General features: G+C 44.4%; 1 protein-coding gene across 1 annotated transcript in view; it reads left to right on the top strand.

Annotated features, from left to right (window-relative positions):
- Positions 282 to 19,746, top strand: part of EDEM2 (ER degradation enhancing alpha-mannosidase like protein 2) — a 32,054-nt gene continuing 12,589 nt past the window's right edge. The window contains exons 1-8 of the mRNA XM_003359958.5: positions 282 to 488; positions 719 to 829; positions 2,659 to 2,698; positions 7,397 to 7,502; positions 11,195 to 11,320; positions 13,745 to 13,956; positions 16,359 to 16,500; positions 17,919 to 18,043. Of these exons, the coding sequence (XP_003360006.1) occupies positions 382 to 488; positions 719 to 829; positions 2,659 to 2,698; positions 7,397 to 7,502; positions 11,195 to 11,320; positions 13,745 to 13,956; positions 16,359 to 16,500; positions 17,919 to 18,043 (969 nt within the window). The 5' untranslated portion in view covers positions 282 to 381. The remainder of the gene's footprint in view (positions 489 to 718; positions 830 to 2,658; positions 2,699 to 7,396; positions 7,503 to 11,194; positions 11,321 to 13,744; positions 13,957 to 16,358; positions 16,501 to 17,918; positions 18,044 to 19,746) is intronic.

The following is a 19,746-nucleotide window of genomic DNA, read 5'->3' as shown; positions in this document are numbered from 1 at the left end:
GTCTCCCTTCAAATCCAGGGTTAAGTCTACTAAATATCATACTGCCTAAAATCATGTGTGTTGCTGTGGTCTAAAATGCTGACCAACTTTAAGAAGCTTTTTTAAAACGCTGTTGCTAAAGCATTAGTAAGAGTAACTGTAAGAGCCACTGTCTTTAGGACACGTTCATCTCGACTAGAGAGACTGTATATCCCAAGATGCTCTTTGCTTGGGTTCCGCCGCTTATTGCATTCTGGGGCTTGTAGTCCACAACTGAGTGGTTGATGTATCAGCACGCAGGCGCAGTGGCGCGAACTCCCGGAAGACTCAGCAAAGGCTCCCAGGATGAACGGGTGGCGGTGGCTGCTGCTGCTGTGGCCGCGCTGACAGGACACGAGCTCTATGCCTTTCCGGCTGCTCGTCCCGCTTGGCCTCCTGTGCGCGCTGCTGCCCTTGCACCATGGTGCGCCGGGCCCCGATGGCACCGCGCCCGACCCCGCGCACTACAGGTGAAGGGGGTCAGGCTCCCCGCCCTTCCATAGTTGGGGAATGGGAAGCGCAGACCTGGTCCCCTCCCTTGCCCTCTGTCCCAGGATACCCACCCTGACCTGCTGGGACCCCACCTCTGGGCTCCGGCAGAAATCAGGTGGTGATTCCCACTTTCCACCCTATTTCTTGTCCTTTCCCCTGACTGGTTTCCTTTGGTGGCCCCCTCCTTATTTCTTGTACCCCGCATCAGGGAGCGAGTCAAGGCCATGTTCTACCACGCCTACGACAGCTACCTGGAGAATGCCTTTCCCTACGACGAGCTGCGACCTCTCACCTGTGACGGGCACGACACCTGGGGCAGGTAGTGCGAGCGGAGGAGCAACAGGGCGGCCGGGGTCTGGCAGTCCTGTCCTAGGCGGGCGGGGCTGCTGGGACTGGTGCCTTCATGGTTTCCTCACTGGTTCCTGAAAACTTGCTAGCCAGGGTGGGGTCGCTTTCCCCTCAATTCGGGTCAGCACCACCAGGATCCACCCAACCTCCGGGAAAGCTGGATCTCATAGTGGAAAAAGGCTGGGTTAGCCTGGTGGGCTGGGCCTCTGGGCTCGGGCCACAAGTGTAACAGGCATCAGCTGTTGGGATTTGGGCAAATCTCTGGAGCTGTAGGATATGTGGAAGGGCTTCAAGAAATCAGAAGACCCAACCCCTTCATGTTACAAGTGGGCAAACAGGCCCATTAGGGGATGTAACTCTTGGCAAACATGAAACATCTGAGCTTTGGTAGTGTTTAGTGTAACTGAAACACGCTTCCCCCTTTACCCTCACATCCCTGACTGCTTCTTGAGATCTCAGCTCAAAATGTCCTCTCAGCCACAGTTCCCCTAACTACCCACCTCCTACAGGTCACACTCACAAACCACCCTTTTTATTTTCTTTGTAGCACTACTCACTCTGATACTGTCGTTTTCACTTATCTACTAGTGTGTCTTTCTTACTTCCACTAGAATAAAAATCTATGAAAGGTGGAATTCTCCATCTCGTTCCTTGCTGAACGAGTGAAGAATCATTGCATTTGCCTGAAGCTGACATGGATTAAACACTGTGCTAAGCATTTTGCTTGTGTCATCTCATGTAATTAACGCCCCTAGGAGTCAAGTGCCTTTACCTCTATTTTACAAGTGGATATGCTAAGGACTGGAGAAGTTAAGCAAACTCAGCACAATTTGTGCTAGTTTTCTTTTTTTTAATAGTTGAAAAAAGCAATACAAGCAAATGGCAAATTCAAGCAGTGCAATATCATTTAATAAAATAAAATATCTCCCATACTCTAGAACTCTACCCACTGTTAACTTTCTTGTGTATCCTTCCAGAAATATTTTGGGTTTATACCGTCATATAGGTATGTATATGTGTGTGTTTCTAAATTAACTTTTTAAAAGCATAACTTACATAAAATGCACCTATTTTAAGTGTCTAATAACCACTATCACAGTCAAGAGAGAAAACATTTCTGTCACTCTAAATAAAGTTCTCTTGCAACCCTTTATAGTTAATTCTTCCACCACTGCTGGCCCCTAAACTTGCAAAATCTGCTTTCTGTCTGTATGTCTCTGTTGGAAAACACAATTAGAAACATACAACAGTACCTTTTCTGTACCTTGTGTTTTTCATTTAACTATCTAATTTGAATATCTTCACATTAGCCCATAGAACTCTTGATAACAACCTTTTTGACAACCTCATCCTTTTGCATTGTTTGAATGTATTACACTTTTCAACTGGTGTACCCGTGAGTTATTTCTATGGTTTTTTTCTGTTCTAAAAGCAGTACTGCCAGGAGCATTCTGAAACCTGCAGTTCTATGTCCTGTGAGGTAAATTTCTAGATGTGGAAAAGCCTGTGTTCTGAGCTACAATCTTATACTGCCTCCTTATGGCAGAGAAGAATGCCAGAGAACACAGGCCATGTGTGTAACTATGGTGGAGCTACATCACCCCACCTCCCAGGTGCCTTAAATGGGTCAGAGGTTCCAGGTGATTTTCCCTATGGCTTCTCTGTTGTGACTGCAGGTGGGGCTGGCAGAGGCATCACTGTGCCTCAATTTTAGTTTTTGACATATCTGTTCCGGGGGCAGCCTTCATATCTGGTGTTTGATTTTCTTATTAAGCAGCTGGGATTTTTGTCCTTTTACAGTTTTTCTCTGACTCTAATCGATGCTCTGGACACCTTGTTGGTAAGTGTCTCGTCTATTTCTTTTCTTCTCTAATCTTGCATAACCAACATCCTTCCTCTTTTGGCAGCTTGACTATGGGTAAAAAATGAATTCTTCACCTAAGCCTTTTATTTTTGTCTTATGATTCTGAATCATTGGGTTCCAGATGCCCATCTAGAGGAAAATGATGAATTCCAACTTATTCAGATTCATTTTTTGAGCAAATATTTCTAGAGGACCTGTTATGACTACAGAGCTGTGACGAGCCTAAATACGTGTGGGTAATAACAGAAGCTTTGATACCCTCCTTGTTTTTAGAGGCCTCCATGCTAATGGCCATAATCAGTGATTAAAATGCTGAGAGTAACATTGTGTTATGTGTAGGGCTCATGCTAAGCACTTTACATGTATTTTTTAATGCTTCCAACAACCCCATGAGGTAAGTACCTTTGCTCCTTTTGCACCTGAGAAATCTGATGCTTAGAAAGGGTGAAATGACTTGGCCAGGGCACCCAGCCATTAAATGCAGGGTTAGGACTTGCACGCAATTTGTATGACTCCAAGCCTTAACCATCATCCTTAAAAAGGCCACAAGAGAGGTTTTCACACCTTTCCTCCATTTCACTATTTCTGTTCTCTGTTACCCAGTCTCATTTTTCTAATATTTACATGATAGTATTTACATGATGGTGATCACTCTGCAGATATAATTTAGGTGTTTTGTTTGCTTTTTTTTTTTTTTTTTTTGCTTTTTAAGGTCATACTTGTGGCATATGGAGGTTCCCAGGCTAGGGGTCAAATTAGAGATACAGCTGCCAGTCATGGCCACAGCCACAGCAACACAGGATCTAGGCTGTGTCTGCGACCTACACCACAGCTCACAGCAACACTGGATCCGTGACCCACTCAGTGAGGCCATGGATCAAACCCACATCCTCATGGAAACTAGTCAGATTCATTTCTGCTGTGCAACAACAGGCACTCCCAAGTTTTTTTGCTTAATGTTAATTTGTATGTACTATCTATTCATCAAACATTTATTTATTTATTGAGAGCCAGCTGTGTCCCAAGCACAGGGTTAAGCTTTGGAGTAATAATGGTGAGTTTAAACAGACAGGGTCCCTGCTTTCTTGGAGTTTATGATTTCAGTGAGGGAGACAAGGAATCAAAGATAACCCTAAAGAATGTAGTATTACAAATTGAGGTGAGTGCTGTGTGGGAAAGGAACATGGCTCTGTGAATGGTTATGATAAAGGAAATGACCTAGACTGAGAAAGTCAGGAAGGATTTTCCCTAAAGGAATGAAATGACACTTAAGTTGGGATCTGAAGAAGAAGCAAGTGTTGACTAGAGAAGCAGGGGAGGAAAGAGTATCCAGGCAGAGGGAACAGCCTGTGCGAAGTCCTTGTGGCAGGAGAGAGCATGGCAAGTGCAGTGAAATAATAGAAGGCCAGTGTGGCTGGGATATGGAGAAGGAAGAGGAGGGAGCAGAGTGGAGATGGAGGGAGGCACGAGGATCAGATGATGCCAGCCCATGGAAAGCCATGGAAATTTCTCAAGTACAGGCCAAGAAATGATAAGATTTCTGTCTTGAGAAGAATCCTGGCTACAACGTGGAGAAAGATTCTTGTAATCATTCAACAAACTTTTTTTTTTTTTTTTTTTAGTAATTGCTTCATGGACTATGCTTAGCACACTGGGGGATGCAAACATGAGTGAGGCTCCTGCCTATGCAAACATTCTCAGAATGTGGAAAGAAATAGATGCTCTAAGAGTTGTGTGGATACACTTACTGGAGTATTTGAAAGGAAGAAGAGCTTAATTTCAGCTGGAGGAATCAGACTCCTTAGAGAAGGTGACATTTAGACAATGGAGGATAGGTTGGATTTGGAAATGGGAAGACATAGGGTGTGATTTCTGTTAGAGGGAACAGCATGTCCAAGGGCAGAAAATCAGGGAATAGTGGGTTCAGTTTCCTGAAGTAGATGAGACTGTGTTAGATGAACAGTCTGAGACACGGTCAGAAGGATAGGCTGGGTCTAAATCATAGAGGGTTTTTTTTTTTTTTTTGTCTTTTTGCCATTTCTTGGGCCGCTCCTGCGGCATATGGAGGTTCCCAGGCTAGGGGTCTAATCGGAGCCATAGCCACCAGCCTACGCCAGAGCCACAGCAATGCGGGATCCGAGCCATGTCTGCAACCTACACCACAGCTCACGGCAACGCCGGATCTTTAACCCACTGAGCAAGGGCAGGGATCGAACCCGCAACCTCATGGTTCCTAGTCGGATTTGTTCACCACTGCGCCACCACGGGAACTCCTAAATCATAGAGGGTTTTGAATCCTGAGATAGTCAGGCTTGTTTTGGTTTTAAGTGCTAGAGACTCAAGTCAAACTGATTTAGACAGGAAGAAGGTTTGCTGAGTCAGATAACTAAAAAGTCCAGGTAAGAACTGGGCCTCAGACCCATCTGACTCTAGACATAGAAATAATGTCATTAGGAATCTCTCTGTCCATCTCTTATTTCTGCCTGCTTTGGTAGTTGTATTCTCAGGCTTTCTTTAAGGTGGCTGAGTAGCCAGTGGTAACTCCAGACTCACATTCCACTCAGTTAGTATCCTGTATGTGGAAAGAATTAGTTCTTTTCCATTAATTAATTCCAGGAACTGAGTCCTGTTGATTTGGCTTGGGTCACACATGTCTCTCTGAACCAATCATTTGGCCAAGGGGTATGGTACACTGGCTGGTGCAGGTGAAGTACCCATTCTTGCAACTGGAGGGGCAGAGTCAGCTTTTTCAAATTACAAGACTGACTGTGGAAGAAGGACGATTCCTTGAGAGGAAATTGCACCATTATTGCTAGAATTAAAGGTATCAGGATTGCATTTGACTGATTTTTTTTTTTTTTTTGTATTTTTTTTGCTATTTCTTGGGCCACTCCTGCGGCATATGGAGGTTCCCAGGCTAGGGGTCCAATTGGAGCTGTACCACTGGCCTACGCCAGAGCCACAGCAACGCGGGATCCGAGCCGCGTCTGCAACCTACACCACAGCTCACGGCAACGCCGGATCGTTAACCCACTGAGCAAGGGCAGGGACTGAACCCGCAACCTCATGGTTCCTAGTCGTGTTTGTTAACCACTGCGCCACGACGGGAATTCCTGACTGATTTTTTTTTTTTTTTTTTGTCTTTCTTTCCCTTTTCTAGGGCTGCACCTGTGGCATATGGAGGTTCCCAGGCTTGGCGTCTAATCGGAACTGTAGCCGTCAGTCTACGCCACAGCCACAGCAGTTCAGGATCTGCACCATGTCTCATGGCAACGCCGGATCTTTAACCCACTGAGCAAGGCCAGGGACCGAACCCGCAACCTCATGGTTCCTAGTCGGATTTGTTAATCACTGAGCCATGAAGGGAACTCCATCATTTGACTGATGTTTTAAACAAAAAGGATTTAATTTTCTTAAGTAAAAGAAAATCTGAAGGTATTTTCTAGCTTTTGGCCAGCTGCTCAACTTTGCCATCAGAGACCCATGTTCTTTGTATCCTTCCATCTGCCACCATTAGTGTATTGACTTGCATTCTCCTGCTTAGTACCTCATGGTCTAAGATGGCTGCCACAGCTCCAGAAATCAAGTCTTCTTTCTCTCTCTCTTTTTTTGTGTGTCTTTTTAGGGCCACACACCTGGCACATGGAGGTTCCCAGGCTAGGGGTCCAATTGGAGCTACAGCTGCTGGCCTATACCACAGCTCACGGCAGCGCTAGATCCTTAACCCACTGAGAGAGGCCAGGGAATGAATCTGTGTCCTCATGGATGCTAGTCGGGTTCATTAACCGCTGAGCCATGACGGGAACTCCAAGTCTTCTTTCAAGGCAGAAAGAACAAGAGCTGTGTCTTGTCCCTTTTTATTAGGGAAACAGAAGCTTTTCAAGAAGTGCCCCCATAGACTACTCTAGGCTCAGAATTGGCTGGGTAACTCAGTCACCTCTAGCAGAAAAGGAGACTGAGAAAGCAAGTACTCAGATTTCTAGCCCCTATGGCTGGAAGCTTCAAGGATAAGATTGGGAGAGTTCCCATCGTGGCTCAGTGGTTAACGAATCCGACTAGGAACCATGAGGTTGCGGGTTTGACCCCTGGCCTTGCTCAGTGGGTTGGGGATCTGGTGTAGCCGTGAGCTGTAGTGTAGGTTGAAGATGTGGCTCAGATCCCGCGTTGCTGTGGCTCTGGCATAGGCTGGCAGCTGTAGCTCCGATTCGACCCCTAGCCTGGGAACCTCCATATGCCGCTGGAGCAGCCCAAGAAATGGCAAAAAGACAAAAATATATAAATAAATAAATAAGATTGGGAATTAATGTCAGACCAACCACCCAGCAGTATTTTCCGCAAGGATGAATGTAACAATGTTAAAAACAACAGATATCTGCTGCAAATGTCAAACTCAGATTTCCTCAGGTGGTGCACAGTCTTTATATTGTTTCCTCAAATAAGTACATAAGGATTCTTAAATTTAGTACTGAAAAATTTATTTAACCAGTCTCTTGATATCCGATCTGTGTGATTTCCAGCTCTCGGTGTCTTCTCCGTTATCAGCTGTCCTAGAACAGAAACTGCAGTTTTCAAGTTGAGTGAGAGCCACAGCAGCAGAGGATCCTAGACTCTGAATTAGCATCTCCAGTGCCCTCAAGCCTGAGAGCCTCACTATCAGATCTCTCTTTCCTTCAGATTTTGGGGAATGTCTCAGAATTTCAAAGAGTGGTTGAAGTACTCCAGGACAACGTGGACTTTGATATTGATGTCAATGCCTCTGTGTTCGAAACCAACATCCGAGGTGAGGGCTAGCTGCTAGGGCCCTGGGAAAAAAGGAGAACATGGGAGTTTGGGCCTCTTTGTAAACCAAGAGGTGGTAATAAGGACCAGCCTTGCCAGGGCACTTGGTTCAAACCAGGTTGACAGAGCTTTTCCCTCCTGGAGGGTGGGGTGGGGAGGGGAGGTTTCGGAATCTCTCATCAGTTTCAGACATGAAAGTGAGCAGAGGACAGAGAAAAGACAGAAAAGAAATGCGCCAGAATTACATCTTTAACATACATTTGGTACTAGGCTTTCAGCCAAGAGCAAGATAGATATAAGCATTGCCTTCTTGGAGCTTATTGCCTAGAAAGCTATCCGATAAAACTTTCTGTGCCGATGATGGAAATGTTTTCTCTCTGAGTTGTCCAGTACAGTAGCCACTAGCCCCGTGTGGCTGGTGAACATTTGAAATGTGACTTCTGCAACTGAAGAACTGAATTTTTAATTTAATTTAATTTTAATGAATTTAAGTAGTGACATGTGGTTAATGATAACTGTATAAAATAGGGCAAATCTAGGCTATTAGTTTCCAAACCTGGCTGCCCATCAGAACCACTTGGGATGTTTTGAAAAGTTCAGGTGTCTAGACTCCACTCTAAATGTAATGAATTGGTGACTCTGGTGTTGGGTCCTAGAAGCAGTATTTTTAGCAGGTTCCTGATGATTCTTATGAAGCTAATACAACCCTTCTTTTCATTAAGCCTCTAGACCACCAGTGGCTTAACAGCTGTCACCTCTGGATGGCAGAGATACATTTTTTCCTCCCTATTTTGCTCATCTTTATTTTGTATGTTATTTGCAGTGAAACTTGTATTACAGGTATGTGATAAATATTAAAAAAAAAAATACTAGGGAGGAGTTCCTGTTGTGACCTAGCGGGTTGAGAACCCAACTAGTATCCATGAGGATGTGGGTTTGATCCCCAGCCTCATTCAGTGGGCTAAGGATCTGGTGTTGCTGCAAGCTGTGGTGTAGGTCACGGATGCGGCTCGGATCTGGCTTTGCTGTGGCTGTAGCATAGGCCAATAGCTGCAGCTCCAGTTCGACCCCTAGCCTGGAAACATCTATATGCCATAGGTGTGGCCATAAAAAGGAAAAAAAATAAAATAAATTTTAAAAAGACTAGGGAGCAGAGGGGACAGCATGGTATAAAATTCTGGTTTAGGAATCAGACCTGAGTTTGAGGCCATGTTCATTGCTTTGTCACAGAACTTCTGAGCTTAGTTTGTCATCTATATTACGGTTATCTTTATATTTTTTTTTCTGATATGAATATAATTATATCAATCAGCTTTCTTTTGGTTGACATTTGCCCCATATATTTTTCCTCTCTTTTACTTTCATTCTTTCTGTATTTTTATGATTAGATATATCTTTTGTAGTTTGCATATAATTATATTTTGTTCATTTATCCATTCTGGCAATCTTTTCTTTTAATTGAAGCATTTTATCAATTTACATTTACTGCAATTACTTATATACTTGCATTCATTTCTGGGTATAACTTTGTGCTATTTGTTCCATCTTCACTATATTTTTTCCTCTCTCTCTTTTCATACCCTATTTATTTATTTATTTATTGTCTTTTTAGGGCCGCACCCATGGCAGGAGTTGGAAGTTCCCAGGCTAGGAGTTGAATTGGAGCTGCAGCCGCTGGACTACACGACAGCTCATGGCAACACTGGATCCTTAACCCACTGAGCAAGGTCAGGGATCGAACCCAAATCCTCATGGATCCTAGTTGGGCTCGTTAACTGCTGAGCCACGAAGGGAATTCCCAGTGACCTTTGGGTGGTATTTTTGAAGGGCATATGGTTCCAGACTGATTTTTCTTTTTCTCTTAGCATGTTGAAGAAATTTTTCCATTGTCTTCTGATTTCATTATCATTATTAAGAAGTAATCTGTCCATCTAATTGTTATTTCTTTGTTGATAATCTGTTTGCATATATGTTTCACTCAGGCTGCCCCCTCCTTTTAAAGATTTTTTAAATTTTGGAAACTTTGGAAACTTTCTAAGTTTGGAAAATTTCAAAAATACATAAAAGTAGAGAAAATTGTATAATGAATTGGATGTACCCATCACCCTACTTTAACAATCATTATTACATGGATTTTACTGCCTTTAAGACTCCCCCCTGCCTTTGGTATTCTGAAATTTTATCAAATATATATAAATGTGGCTTTCTTTTTATCACTTGGTTTGGGACTCTTGGATCTAAGAATTGATATCACTCATTAGTTTTAGAAAATTCTTAACCATTTTCTCTTCAAATATTGCCTCTCCCCCATTTACTCCCTCTTCTCTTTTTAGAACTCCAGCTGGAAATATGTTATACCTTCTTACTGGATCCAAGTCCCTTCTGTATTTTTTTAAAAAGCATTTTGTCTTTTTTGTGTGTGTTTCATTTTGGATAATTTATTTTGAGTTTATCTTCAAGTCTACCAGTTCTCTCTTCAGATGTATCTTATCTGCTACTAAAACTACTTACTCCTGCATTCCAACCTTTCATTTATTTCTTTAAACATATTACACATACTTTATTCAGTGTAAACATATTACACATACTTTATTTAGTGTCTGATAAATCCCAGTATCTGAAATCTTATTCTACTGTCTTTTCTCCTGACTCTTACTCATAATGCTTTGTTTCTTTTATGTTCTGTGATCTGTTTATTTTTTAATGGAACTCATTGCCTAGACTTTTCCTGTGGGATTCTTGGTTGAATGTGGGTTTTTCAGATATGTTTTATGTTTACTGCTGCCATATAGCTAGAGGCATTATTTGCTAAAACAACCTTATACTAAAGGTTTGAGGTTTTTCTAGACTACCCTGTTAGTGTGAATTCAGTCTCTAAAACTTAGTGAGTACCACTTTGTAGTTATTAGTTCTTAGGAGAGATTTTTTTTTTCATTCCCCTTACTTGGCATTGAGATTTGAGGCATACAGTTTTCCTTACTATATATTAGAGGAAGTATGTGGGGTTTATTTTCAGTTCTTCCTTACACAGGGTATATAATTCTTCTAGATCCCAACTTTATAGAGGGATCTTTTATCAGACTCCCCACTTTGGGTAGGTCCTGACTTTGTCTCTTATTCCTGGTCTTCCAGGAGGATAGGAAAACTGAAACTCAAGGTCACCAGTTTTTTTCAGGATATCTGTTTAGCCGTATTTCCAGATACATAACCTTTGTGTCTTTTTATAAATCCTAAATATTATGTACTAAGTTGAAGTAGAAAAATGAATAAAATGAAGATAATAAGTATACTCCTCTCTCTCCCTTGGTTTTGGCAAGATTGGGAGACAGTGACCAAGTGCAATGAACATGAACTTCAGAGTCAGAGCTGGCCCTACCACCTTCTAGACCCAGGGCAAGTCACTTACTTCTCTGAACCTTGGTATCTTCAATTGAAGAGGGCACAGTAGTAACTAGTGCTTGGTATACAGTAGGGACTTAAAAAAAAAAAAAAAGATTATTTCTGTGACTCACCAAGAGAAAAAGAAAAACTTTGTAAACTTAACACTACCAATATGGGGAGTTAAGAACTCTTCTTTCACTGGGTGACTAGCTCCTTGCCAATGAGCCACTGAACAGAGCATTTAGGTTTAATTTGTACAAGGGCAAGACTGGTCCTTGGGACTCTGACTCTTGCTTTTTGTACCATCTGTAGTGGTAGGAGGACTTCTGTCTGCTCACCTGCTATCAAAGAAGGCTGGGGTGGAAGTGGAGGCTGGATGGCCCTGCTCCGGACCTCTTCTGAGGATGGCTGAGGAGGCAGCCCGGAAACTCCTCCCAGGTAAGACCCATGTCAAGACGGGGAAGAGATGAAGTCCAGTAGGTCTTACTTCTGTTGCTGGAGAAGAGGGTGGCAATGCAGAATTATTTGCTGGTGTTTGTCACCCAAATAGTTGGTATTTCTACCTCTTGGCACCTACCATGGAAATCAGGAGAGTCCTGGGCATTTTGAGGGCTAGACTAGGATGGAACTGACCTCATTATCATTTGCTGGGAGTGCTACCATTCCCTGGCAAGTGGAAGGCTCTTGCCCTTATCCGAGTGCATGCTTTTGCCCCCTCTTAGGCCCACATACTGTTGGAATGAAAGGGTTCTAGAGAAGAGCCTTAGTCTGAACGTTAGGAACCCCAGGTTCTAGACTCAGCTCTGCCAGCCATTAGCTTGACCAAGCCTCTCCTCTCCTTAGTCGGTTTCCCCATCAATCAAACAGGAGTCATAATTCCTGCCTCCCTTTGGGGAGGCATAAAATGAGGTCAGTCAGAAAGGAGAAAGTTCTTGGAGAACCTCAAGCACCACTGAAACGAGAGGGACTTGTTTTGCAACTAAGCCGTGTCCAGGGCTGCAGGCCAAGGCTCAGTGTTTGTCCGGTAGGGCAGTAGCTGGGCTCAACAGCATCAACTGGACACTGTGTTCTCTTCAGGGTGTGGTGGAGGCTCTGAGAGCCGTTCACACCCAAACACGTCACGCTGTGTTTTCCACCAGCCTCTTGGCCATCTCACTTCTCCCTCTCATGCGGTACTTGCCTCTCATCCTTGGGGCAGAGCTGAGGAGAGTGAGCGAGCTGGGTTCAGGTCTCACTTATGGCCTGAATGTCTCTTTGCAAACATCATGTCCTGTGTGACTCAGTCCTGGAAGAAACTCTGCCTCATTGCTCCTTCCTTTTTCTGCCTTTCTTTCTTTCATGAAAAATTTTTTTTTTTTTTTGCGTTGAGAATCTGCACATTGGAAAGTGCATTTTCACCAGAGTATCTCCCATTTAGGTCGAGAAATAGATTTTGTCCCTCCCTCCTCTTTTTAACACAGCCTGACGTCTCCACACTGTTCCTTTGAGCCCTTCTTGGTTGTGGCTCGATGTCTCCTTACTTGCCACTCATGTCTGCCGAGATAGCAAGTTTCTCCTCTTACGGTCAAGTTGCTGGACCTTATGGTTCTTGGATATTTTGACAACTTTGTTCGCAGTTTGGTGACGCACAGGCTGCTCTGGGGTTGTTTGACCTTTCCGCCCGGAGAGGAAATCTCTGCCTCTGGCTTGCTGTCTAGTTTCTTGCCTTGAATCGGAAGGCACTGGGGTGGGGTGAGGTGGGGTGGGCCCAGGGCCTGTGGCGGGGAGGGGGAGAGAGTGGGCACGGGGCATTCATTCCTTCCCAGCTTGGTTTGGCTCTCTCTGTGTGACCTTTGAGTCACTTCTTTACCAGCATGACTTTTCCTACCTATGAACTGAGGATTGGACCACATCAATTTCATGATTTATAGCCTTTTTTTCTTTTTCTTTTTGCCACACCCATGGCATGTGGAAATTCCTGGGCCAGGTGTTGAACCCAAGCCACAGAACTAACCAGAGGCACAGCAGTGACAATGCTGAATCCTTAACCCACTGAGCCATGAGGAAACTCCCTATATCCTTTAAAAAAAAAAAAAAAAAAGTAGCCCCTCCCTGAAACTTTTTATTTAAAGCAAAGCTCTTAAACTGGCTCTTCTGGGGCTATTTATGGTCTGCAGATAGGTTTCATTTGGTCAGAATGATGTTTGAAAAATTACATGAATGGCTTCTTCATTGGGCCACCAGCCCCATCACTGCCTATGGCTTATACCCTGCCTGATTCACACTAAGTGACCTGCCTGGCCTCTGAAGGCATAGTGTAAGCTAAGTACAAGTAGAGCTGTTCTAGCTAAAGTGAGCAGACGTGCAATATGACACCCTGGAGCACAGCTCACCGATTCCCTCCTCACCACAGGCAGGAGCCCGAGGTCTGTGGGCCGAATTGGCAGCATCTGGGCTAGGTGACCACTAAGGGCCCTCCAGTTGTGACCTTTATCCTTCTCGAGCTCAGTCTCAAGCAGATCACCCAGGAGACAAAAGGGAAGCGCTAGTCAAGACCTTAGGCTTTGGGCCTGTGTCCAACCCTCCCTGTCTGGAGTCAATTTTTTTTTGTTTGTTTTGTTTTAGGGCCTCATCCGGGGCCTATGGAGGTTCCCAGGCTAGGGATTGAACTGGAGCTGAAGCTGCTGGCCTATGCCACAGCCACAGCAACACGGGATCTAAGCCACATCTGCGACCTACGCCACAGCTCACCAGAACACTAGATCCTCAACCCAGTGAGCAAGGCCAGGGATTGAACCCGCATCCTCATGGATGCTAGTTGGGTTTGTTAACTGCTGAGCCATGACGGGAACTCCCTCGAGTCTTAATTTTGCGATTGTTTAGCATTTCAGACCCCTACTGGCATGCCATATGGAACAGTGAACCTGCTTCATGGTGTGAACCCAGGAGAGACTCCTGTCACCTGTACGGCAGGGATTGGGACCTTCATTGTGGAATTTGCCACCCTGAGCAGCCTTACTGGTGACCCCGTGTTTGAAGATGTGGCCAGAGTGGCCCTGATGCGTCTCTGGGAGAGCCGGTCAGATATTGGGCTGGTAGGTCCACTGCCATCCTTCCTAAGTCAAGTTGGCTACCTTGGTCCCTGTTTGTAAGGCTCAGGGCTTTGAGCAACAAGTTGCACTCCAGAAACTAAAGGTGACCTCAGGAGCGATCCAGGACTTAGGCTTATGACACTGAAAGCAGACCAAGCCTCCAGTTCATGCTTTGGTACAGAGGGGAGGAGAGCGTGAGAGCACATCCTCTGGCAGGAAAAGGAGTGTGTTAAGCTTTGACTTCTCGTGTTTTGCTGATTTCTAGAAGTAGGTCATCTGCTTTCTGTCCCTTGCTTATCTGGTGACCTTGGATTGTCAGCCTGTCTGGCTCTCATTTATAGATATTTTTGTTAGTAAAACTGTATTCCTTGGAACCAAATCTGTAGTTCCCTTTGTGGCTCTGTGGATAAAGAACCCGACATAGTGTCCATGACGATATGGGTTTGATCCCTGGCCTCGATCAGTGGGTTAAGGATCCGGCGTTGCTGTGGTGGCATAGGTCACAGATGCAGCTTGGATCTGGGGTTGCTGTGACCGTGGCATAGACTGGCAGCTGCAGCTCTGCTTCGACTCCTAGCCTGGGAACTTCATAGGTCGCAGGTGTGGCCCTAAACAGAAAAAAAAAAAAAAAAAAAAAGAACCAAATCTGTGAGGTGTTGAATGGCTGCTCCACGAAAAAAATGATAGTGATCAATTAAGATTAGGAAACACTATATAAAATATCCTATAGTAAAGTCATAATGAACATGAGCAGGTTAAAGGTTATGAAATCCTATGATAAATTCATCTATTTAACTTTACTTAACATTTCACAAATTCATTTGACCCCAGGGCTTCCTTTTCCTCTCTGAACCTATTAATTCATGGACATTTAACACACACTTGGGGCCAGATAATCTCTAAGGTTGGTTTCAGCTCCTTAACTGGATAATCCAGTGAAACAAACAGTAATTGAGCCAAAGCTGTGTAGGAAATAGCACTAGATTTAGTCAGAACTGGGATTGAGCCTGGCCTTACTACACCGAGACTATGTGACCCTGGCCCAGTCACTCAACCTTTCTGATCCACAATTACATCAGCAGTAATGTTGATGTATTAATACCTCCTTGCTGAGTCATTATGACTTATAAAGACTGGGGTGTCTGAGTGTGATTCAGGTGGAGGCACGTTTATGCAAAGTCTGGTTCTAAGTCAGCTTGAACAGTAAAACTTGTGTGAGGAATCCTTGAGAATTCCTTAAGAAAGTGCCACTCTGGAGCCCTTCGTGCCTTCGACACAGCCAGTTTTTCCTCCAGCGCTGGGACCATACTGGACTCCGGGGCTGCCCTTCCCACCTCCTCTCTGCCCTTTACCATTTCTGCGCACACTGGCCTGTCTTCCAACTCCTGTCACCCATGTCTCCTTGCCTGAGGGCCTTCTCTGGTGCCTGGCTCCTGCTCTGCTTGCCTTTGGCTGGAAGTGCTGGGACTTAATGCTGCTCCAGAGCAGTTCTCACTCAGTGACTGATACATGGGAGATGGTGGATAATCAGCCTGATTCCCAGCCATTGGGTGGGATAATGTGGAGGCTTGTGCTCGACCCTGACTCCAGAGCTGCCAAGCAGGAAGGTGCTCCAGTTCCCATTGGGGTAACTTGCCTGATGGAACACTCTTTATGGCCCCGCCTCACTTCCCCCTACCCCTGCCAGTTTCCAGGGACTCACCTTCCAAATCAACTACTTCCTGTCTTCCCTGCTGGGGGTCTGCCCCTGAAAGGACCCAAACTAACACAGGTCAGGGATCAAGTTGGAGCTGCAGCTGCTGGCCTACGCCACAGCCACAGCAGCACTGGATCTGAACTGTATCTGCGACCTATGCCACAGCGTGAAGCAACACTGAGTCCTTAACCCACTGAGCCAGGCCAGGGATCGAACCTGTATCCTCATGGATAGTTCTCCCCCACCCCCCGCCCTGCCCCCCGGTTCCTTTCCTTATAAGGAACTACTCTATCAGCTTCTTGGGTGTCCTTCCTGAGCCGATTTATGGAAATACGTGAAGTATGTTTTGTGTGTTTAGACACTGGAATTACACATGTGCTGGGGGCTGAGAAGTCAGAGACAGGTTGTGGGAACGGCACGTTCTCATCTTCCAGCTCACATTCACTCCAGATAAGTCATGGACACTCCAAGTCATTGTTAATATTTCAATTTCTGACCAGTGTGTATAATTAAGTCCTAAATGTGCATGAGATGCACCCCCACTATACAGATATGCAAAAGAGCTGGCCACAATCCAGCCTTGCCCCCCAACCCTTCTTGTCTCCCAGGAAGTCCCAGGGTGCCTGCCTTGTATCTCAGGAGGCAAGGGTGTGGAGGGATCCTTGTTTGGTCTTGGGCCCTCCTTTGGGACCACATGTCTCTCTCCCAGGTTGGCAACCACATCGACGTGCTCACTGGCAAGTGGGTGGCCCAGGACGCGGGCATTGGGGCTGGCGTGGACTCTTACTTTGAGTACCTGGTGAAAGGAGCCATCCTTCTTCAGGATAAGAAGCTCATGGCCATGTTCCTAGGTAAAAAGGGCAGGGTCAGAAGGCTTTTCCCCATGGTTTTTCCTGTTGACATGGAGTTTCTTTATAAACTTTCAGTTGCTCCCAGGTGCTACAGAATCAGTTCTGAAAGTCTGAGTCTGCATCCAAAGCCACCATGGACTTACACCATCCAGTGGAGGCCCACCACACCTCTGTGTACCTCCTTGCAAGAGCCAACTGTACCACGCTGGCTTCTCTGGATGCAGCCCTGGATTTTTTCATTTCCTGGCCATTGCTGGTGGTGTTTCCTTTGCCCAGAAGACCTTTTATTTTGCCTTTGTGTATCCAAATTGTTCGCCCTTCAGGGCCTAGTTTAAATGTCACTTTGCCCAGGAAAAAACCTGATCCTTCCTCAGAATTTAGGGCCTTCAGCATCTTTCTTGTAGTCAACTGTCATAACAATTACAGCTCTGACCACTGAGTGAGACATCCAGGCCTCATTTGTCTTTGTACTTCCCACAGTGCTTGGTAGGAGGTAGCTAGTAGATTAATGCCTACTGAATAAAAACATTTTACCCTCCAGGTCCTCAGACAATAGTAATAATGCTATTGAGGAATTATTGGACCCTTAATAATAATTATGGCTATCATTCGTTTATTCAGCAAATATTTATTGAGTACCATTGATGTGTCAAGTACTGTGCCAGGCACTGAACATAGACTCTTTCACTTAATCCTTACAACACTATTTGAAATTGTCTTACTTATTTGCATGTATATTTGATACTTTGTTCATTCAGATGATATTGTGCATATTTATTATGTACTGTCTTCGTGTTGGGCATCCCACAATGAACAAAACAAAACCCGAGCTCTCATAGATTTACAATCAAGAGGGAATTTTAAGTCCAAGTCCCCTCTAGCATATAAGCTCCCTGAGGGCTGGACTTTGTCTTATTTATCATCTTCTAAGTGCCTGACACCTAGAAGATGATCAGTGAATATTGTTAAGTGAATAAATGACTGCACAATCCCATGAGGTATAAAATATTACTCTCCTCGCTTTATAGATAATAAGACTGAGGCTTAAGAGGGAAAAACTTGCCCAGGGTCACAGCTAGCAAGTGGAAAAGCTGAAGCTGGCTTTTTTTTTTTTTTTTTTTTTTTTTGGCCATCGCACGCTGGGGCTTGATGTGGGATCTCAGTTTCTAGACCAGAGATTGAACCCCAGGCTGCAGTGGTGAAAGCAGAGTCCTTACCACCAGATCAGCAGGGAACTCCTTGGAGCTGGAATTTGAGCCTGGAAGTTTGACTCCAGAACCTGTGCTCCTTCCTCTGTGCCTCCTTGTCTATGTTGAGGCTAGGCCATCCTAGAGTCTCTCAAATGTTTAGGTCTGTTGACAAAGCCTGCCTTTTGTCTCCCACATCATTGATGTGTCCATTATCTTATTCCTCTGCAGAGTATAACAAAGCCATTCGGAATTACACCCGCTTCGATGACTGGTACCTGTGGGTGCAGATGTACAAGGGGACTGTGTCCATGCCGGTCTTCCAGTCTCTGGAGGCCTACTGGCCTGGTCTTCAGGTAGGAATGATCAGAGAGGGTGGTCATTTTTCTATGGAACCAACAAAGCAAGCCCATTCTGACGTGCCAGTCAGAAGCGATCGGACTTGGGATGGGAGAGAGGCTTAGAGTGAATTAAACAGATTTGCAGTTCTGCCTAACCAAATTTTCCAAGGGAAGCTTCAAAGTGTTAGGCACTGAACTTCCAGTTTGTTATGGAATGTTGTACCACTTAAAGCAGACGGCATCTTTCTGGGCTGGGTGGTAATAGCCATTGGCAACCACCGTTTCTCCACTGGATATTTCTGTCACATTCCTCATTCTTGACAGCCGGCCTGAGGAAGGGTGTGAGAGCATCTGGGGCTGCTCTGCTTGCCATCATTATGTTTTTCCATTACACAGGGTGATAGAGCTGTAGCTGGAAGGGATCCTGGAGCCCATCTAATCTACCCACTGGGTGTCCTAAAATATTTTTGTAAACTACTTTTTTTTTTTTTAATCCTAAGGTAATAACATGTTGATGATGATATATTTTTAAAGCACAAAAAGAAATAGAGTGATAAATAAGTCTCAGGCCTCCACCCTCAAGAGTCTCTCCCCAGTCCAGCCCTTATTGTCAGGTTTCTGCTTCTGAATATCTTTCCAGAAATCTGTTTAGTTATATGTATATTTATCTCCCCCTTTTTTCTTTACATAAATAGGAATATTGTTTATTCTTTTTCCCTGAATGTATCTTGAAGATCATTCTCTCTTTTTTTTTTTTTTTGTCTTTTTGCCTTTTCTAGGGCTGCACCCACAGCATATGGAGGTTCCCAGGCTAGGGGTCTAATCGGAGCTGGAGCAGCCAGCCTATGCCGGAGAAACAGCAACGCGACCTATACCATAGCTCATGGCAACGCTGGATCCTTAACACGCTCAGTGGGGGCAGGGATTGAATCTGCAACCTCGTGGTTCCTAGTCGGATTCGTTGACCACTGAGCCACGACAGGAACTCCTCATTCTTTATTGATATATATATATATATATATACACATATATATATATACATATATATATATATCAATTTTGCTTTTTTAAACAGTTGCATATATTCCATTGAATAGAGGTATGGACATTTATTTAACTAGTTCCCCATTATATACTTTTAGCCAACCCTCTCATTTTACATATTTATGTAAAGAGGCTCAGAGAGAATTTACAGATAATATTAAATATTGGTCCAAATCTTCTAAGATCTTCAAATTTTATTGATTGTCTTCTAAAGAATTTTGAAAAATTATAGAGCCCCTTGTATATTTTAAATCATGAGTTTAAATAGTTGCATACCATTCCTTTTTCTCCTTCAACTCATATTTCCATTCTACTACCCCAACAGGATTTTATATTAATTATTATATTTTATGCTAAAAGCATTTTCTTGATCACCCTATTATATGTCTCTGTGACAAAATTTGTTCCTACATAGAAATTTATATTTTATGTCTTTTTTTTTTTTTTTTTTTTGTCTTTTCAGGGCTGCACCCTGGCATATGGAGGTTCCCAGGCTAGGGGTTGAATTGGAGCTATAGCTGCCAGCCTACACCACAGCCACAGGAATGCCAGATCTAAGGCATGCCTGCAGCCTACACTACAGCTCATGGTAATGCTGGATCCTTAACCCACTGAGCAAGGCCAGGGATTGAACCCACAACCTCATGGTTCCTAGTTGTATTCGTTTCTACTGC

This window comes from Sus scrofa, chromosome 17, assembly GCF_000003025.6.
Source record: "Sus scrofa isolate TJ Tabasco breed Duroc chromosome 17, Sscrofa11.1, whole genome shotgun sequence".
NCBI classification, from domain to species: Eukaryota; Metazoa; Chordata; class Mammalia; order Artiodactyla; family Suidae; genus Sus; species Sus scrofa.
Note: the sequence above shows the minus strand (reverse complement) of the source record. Positions and strands in the feature narration are given on the sequence as shown.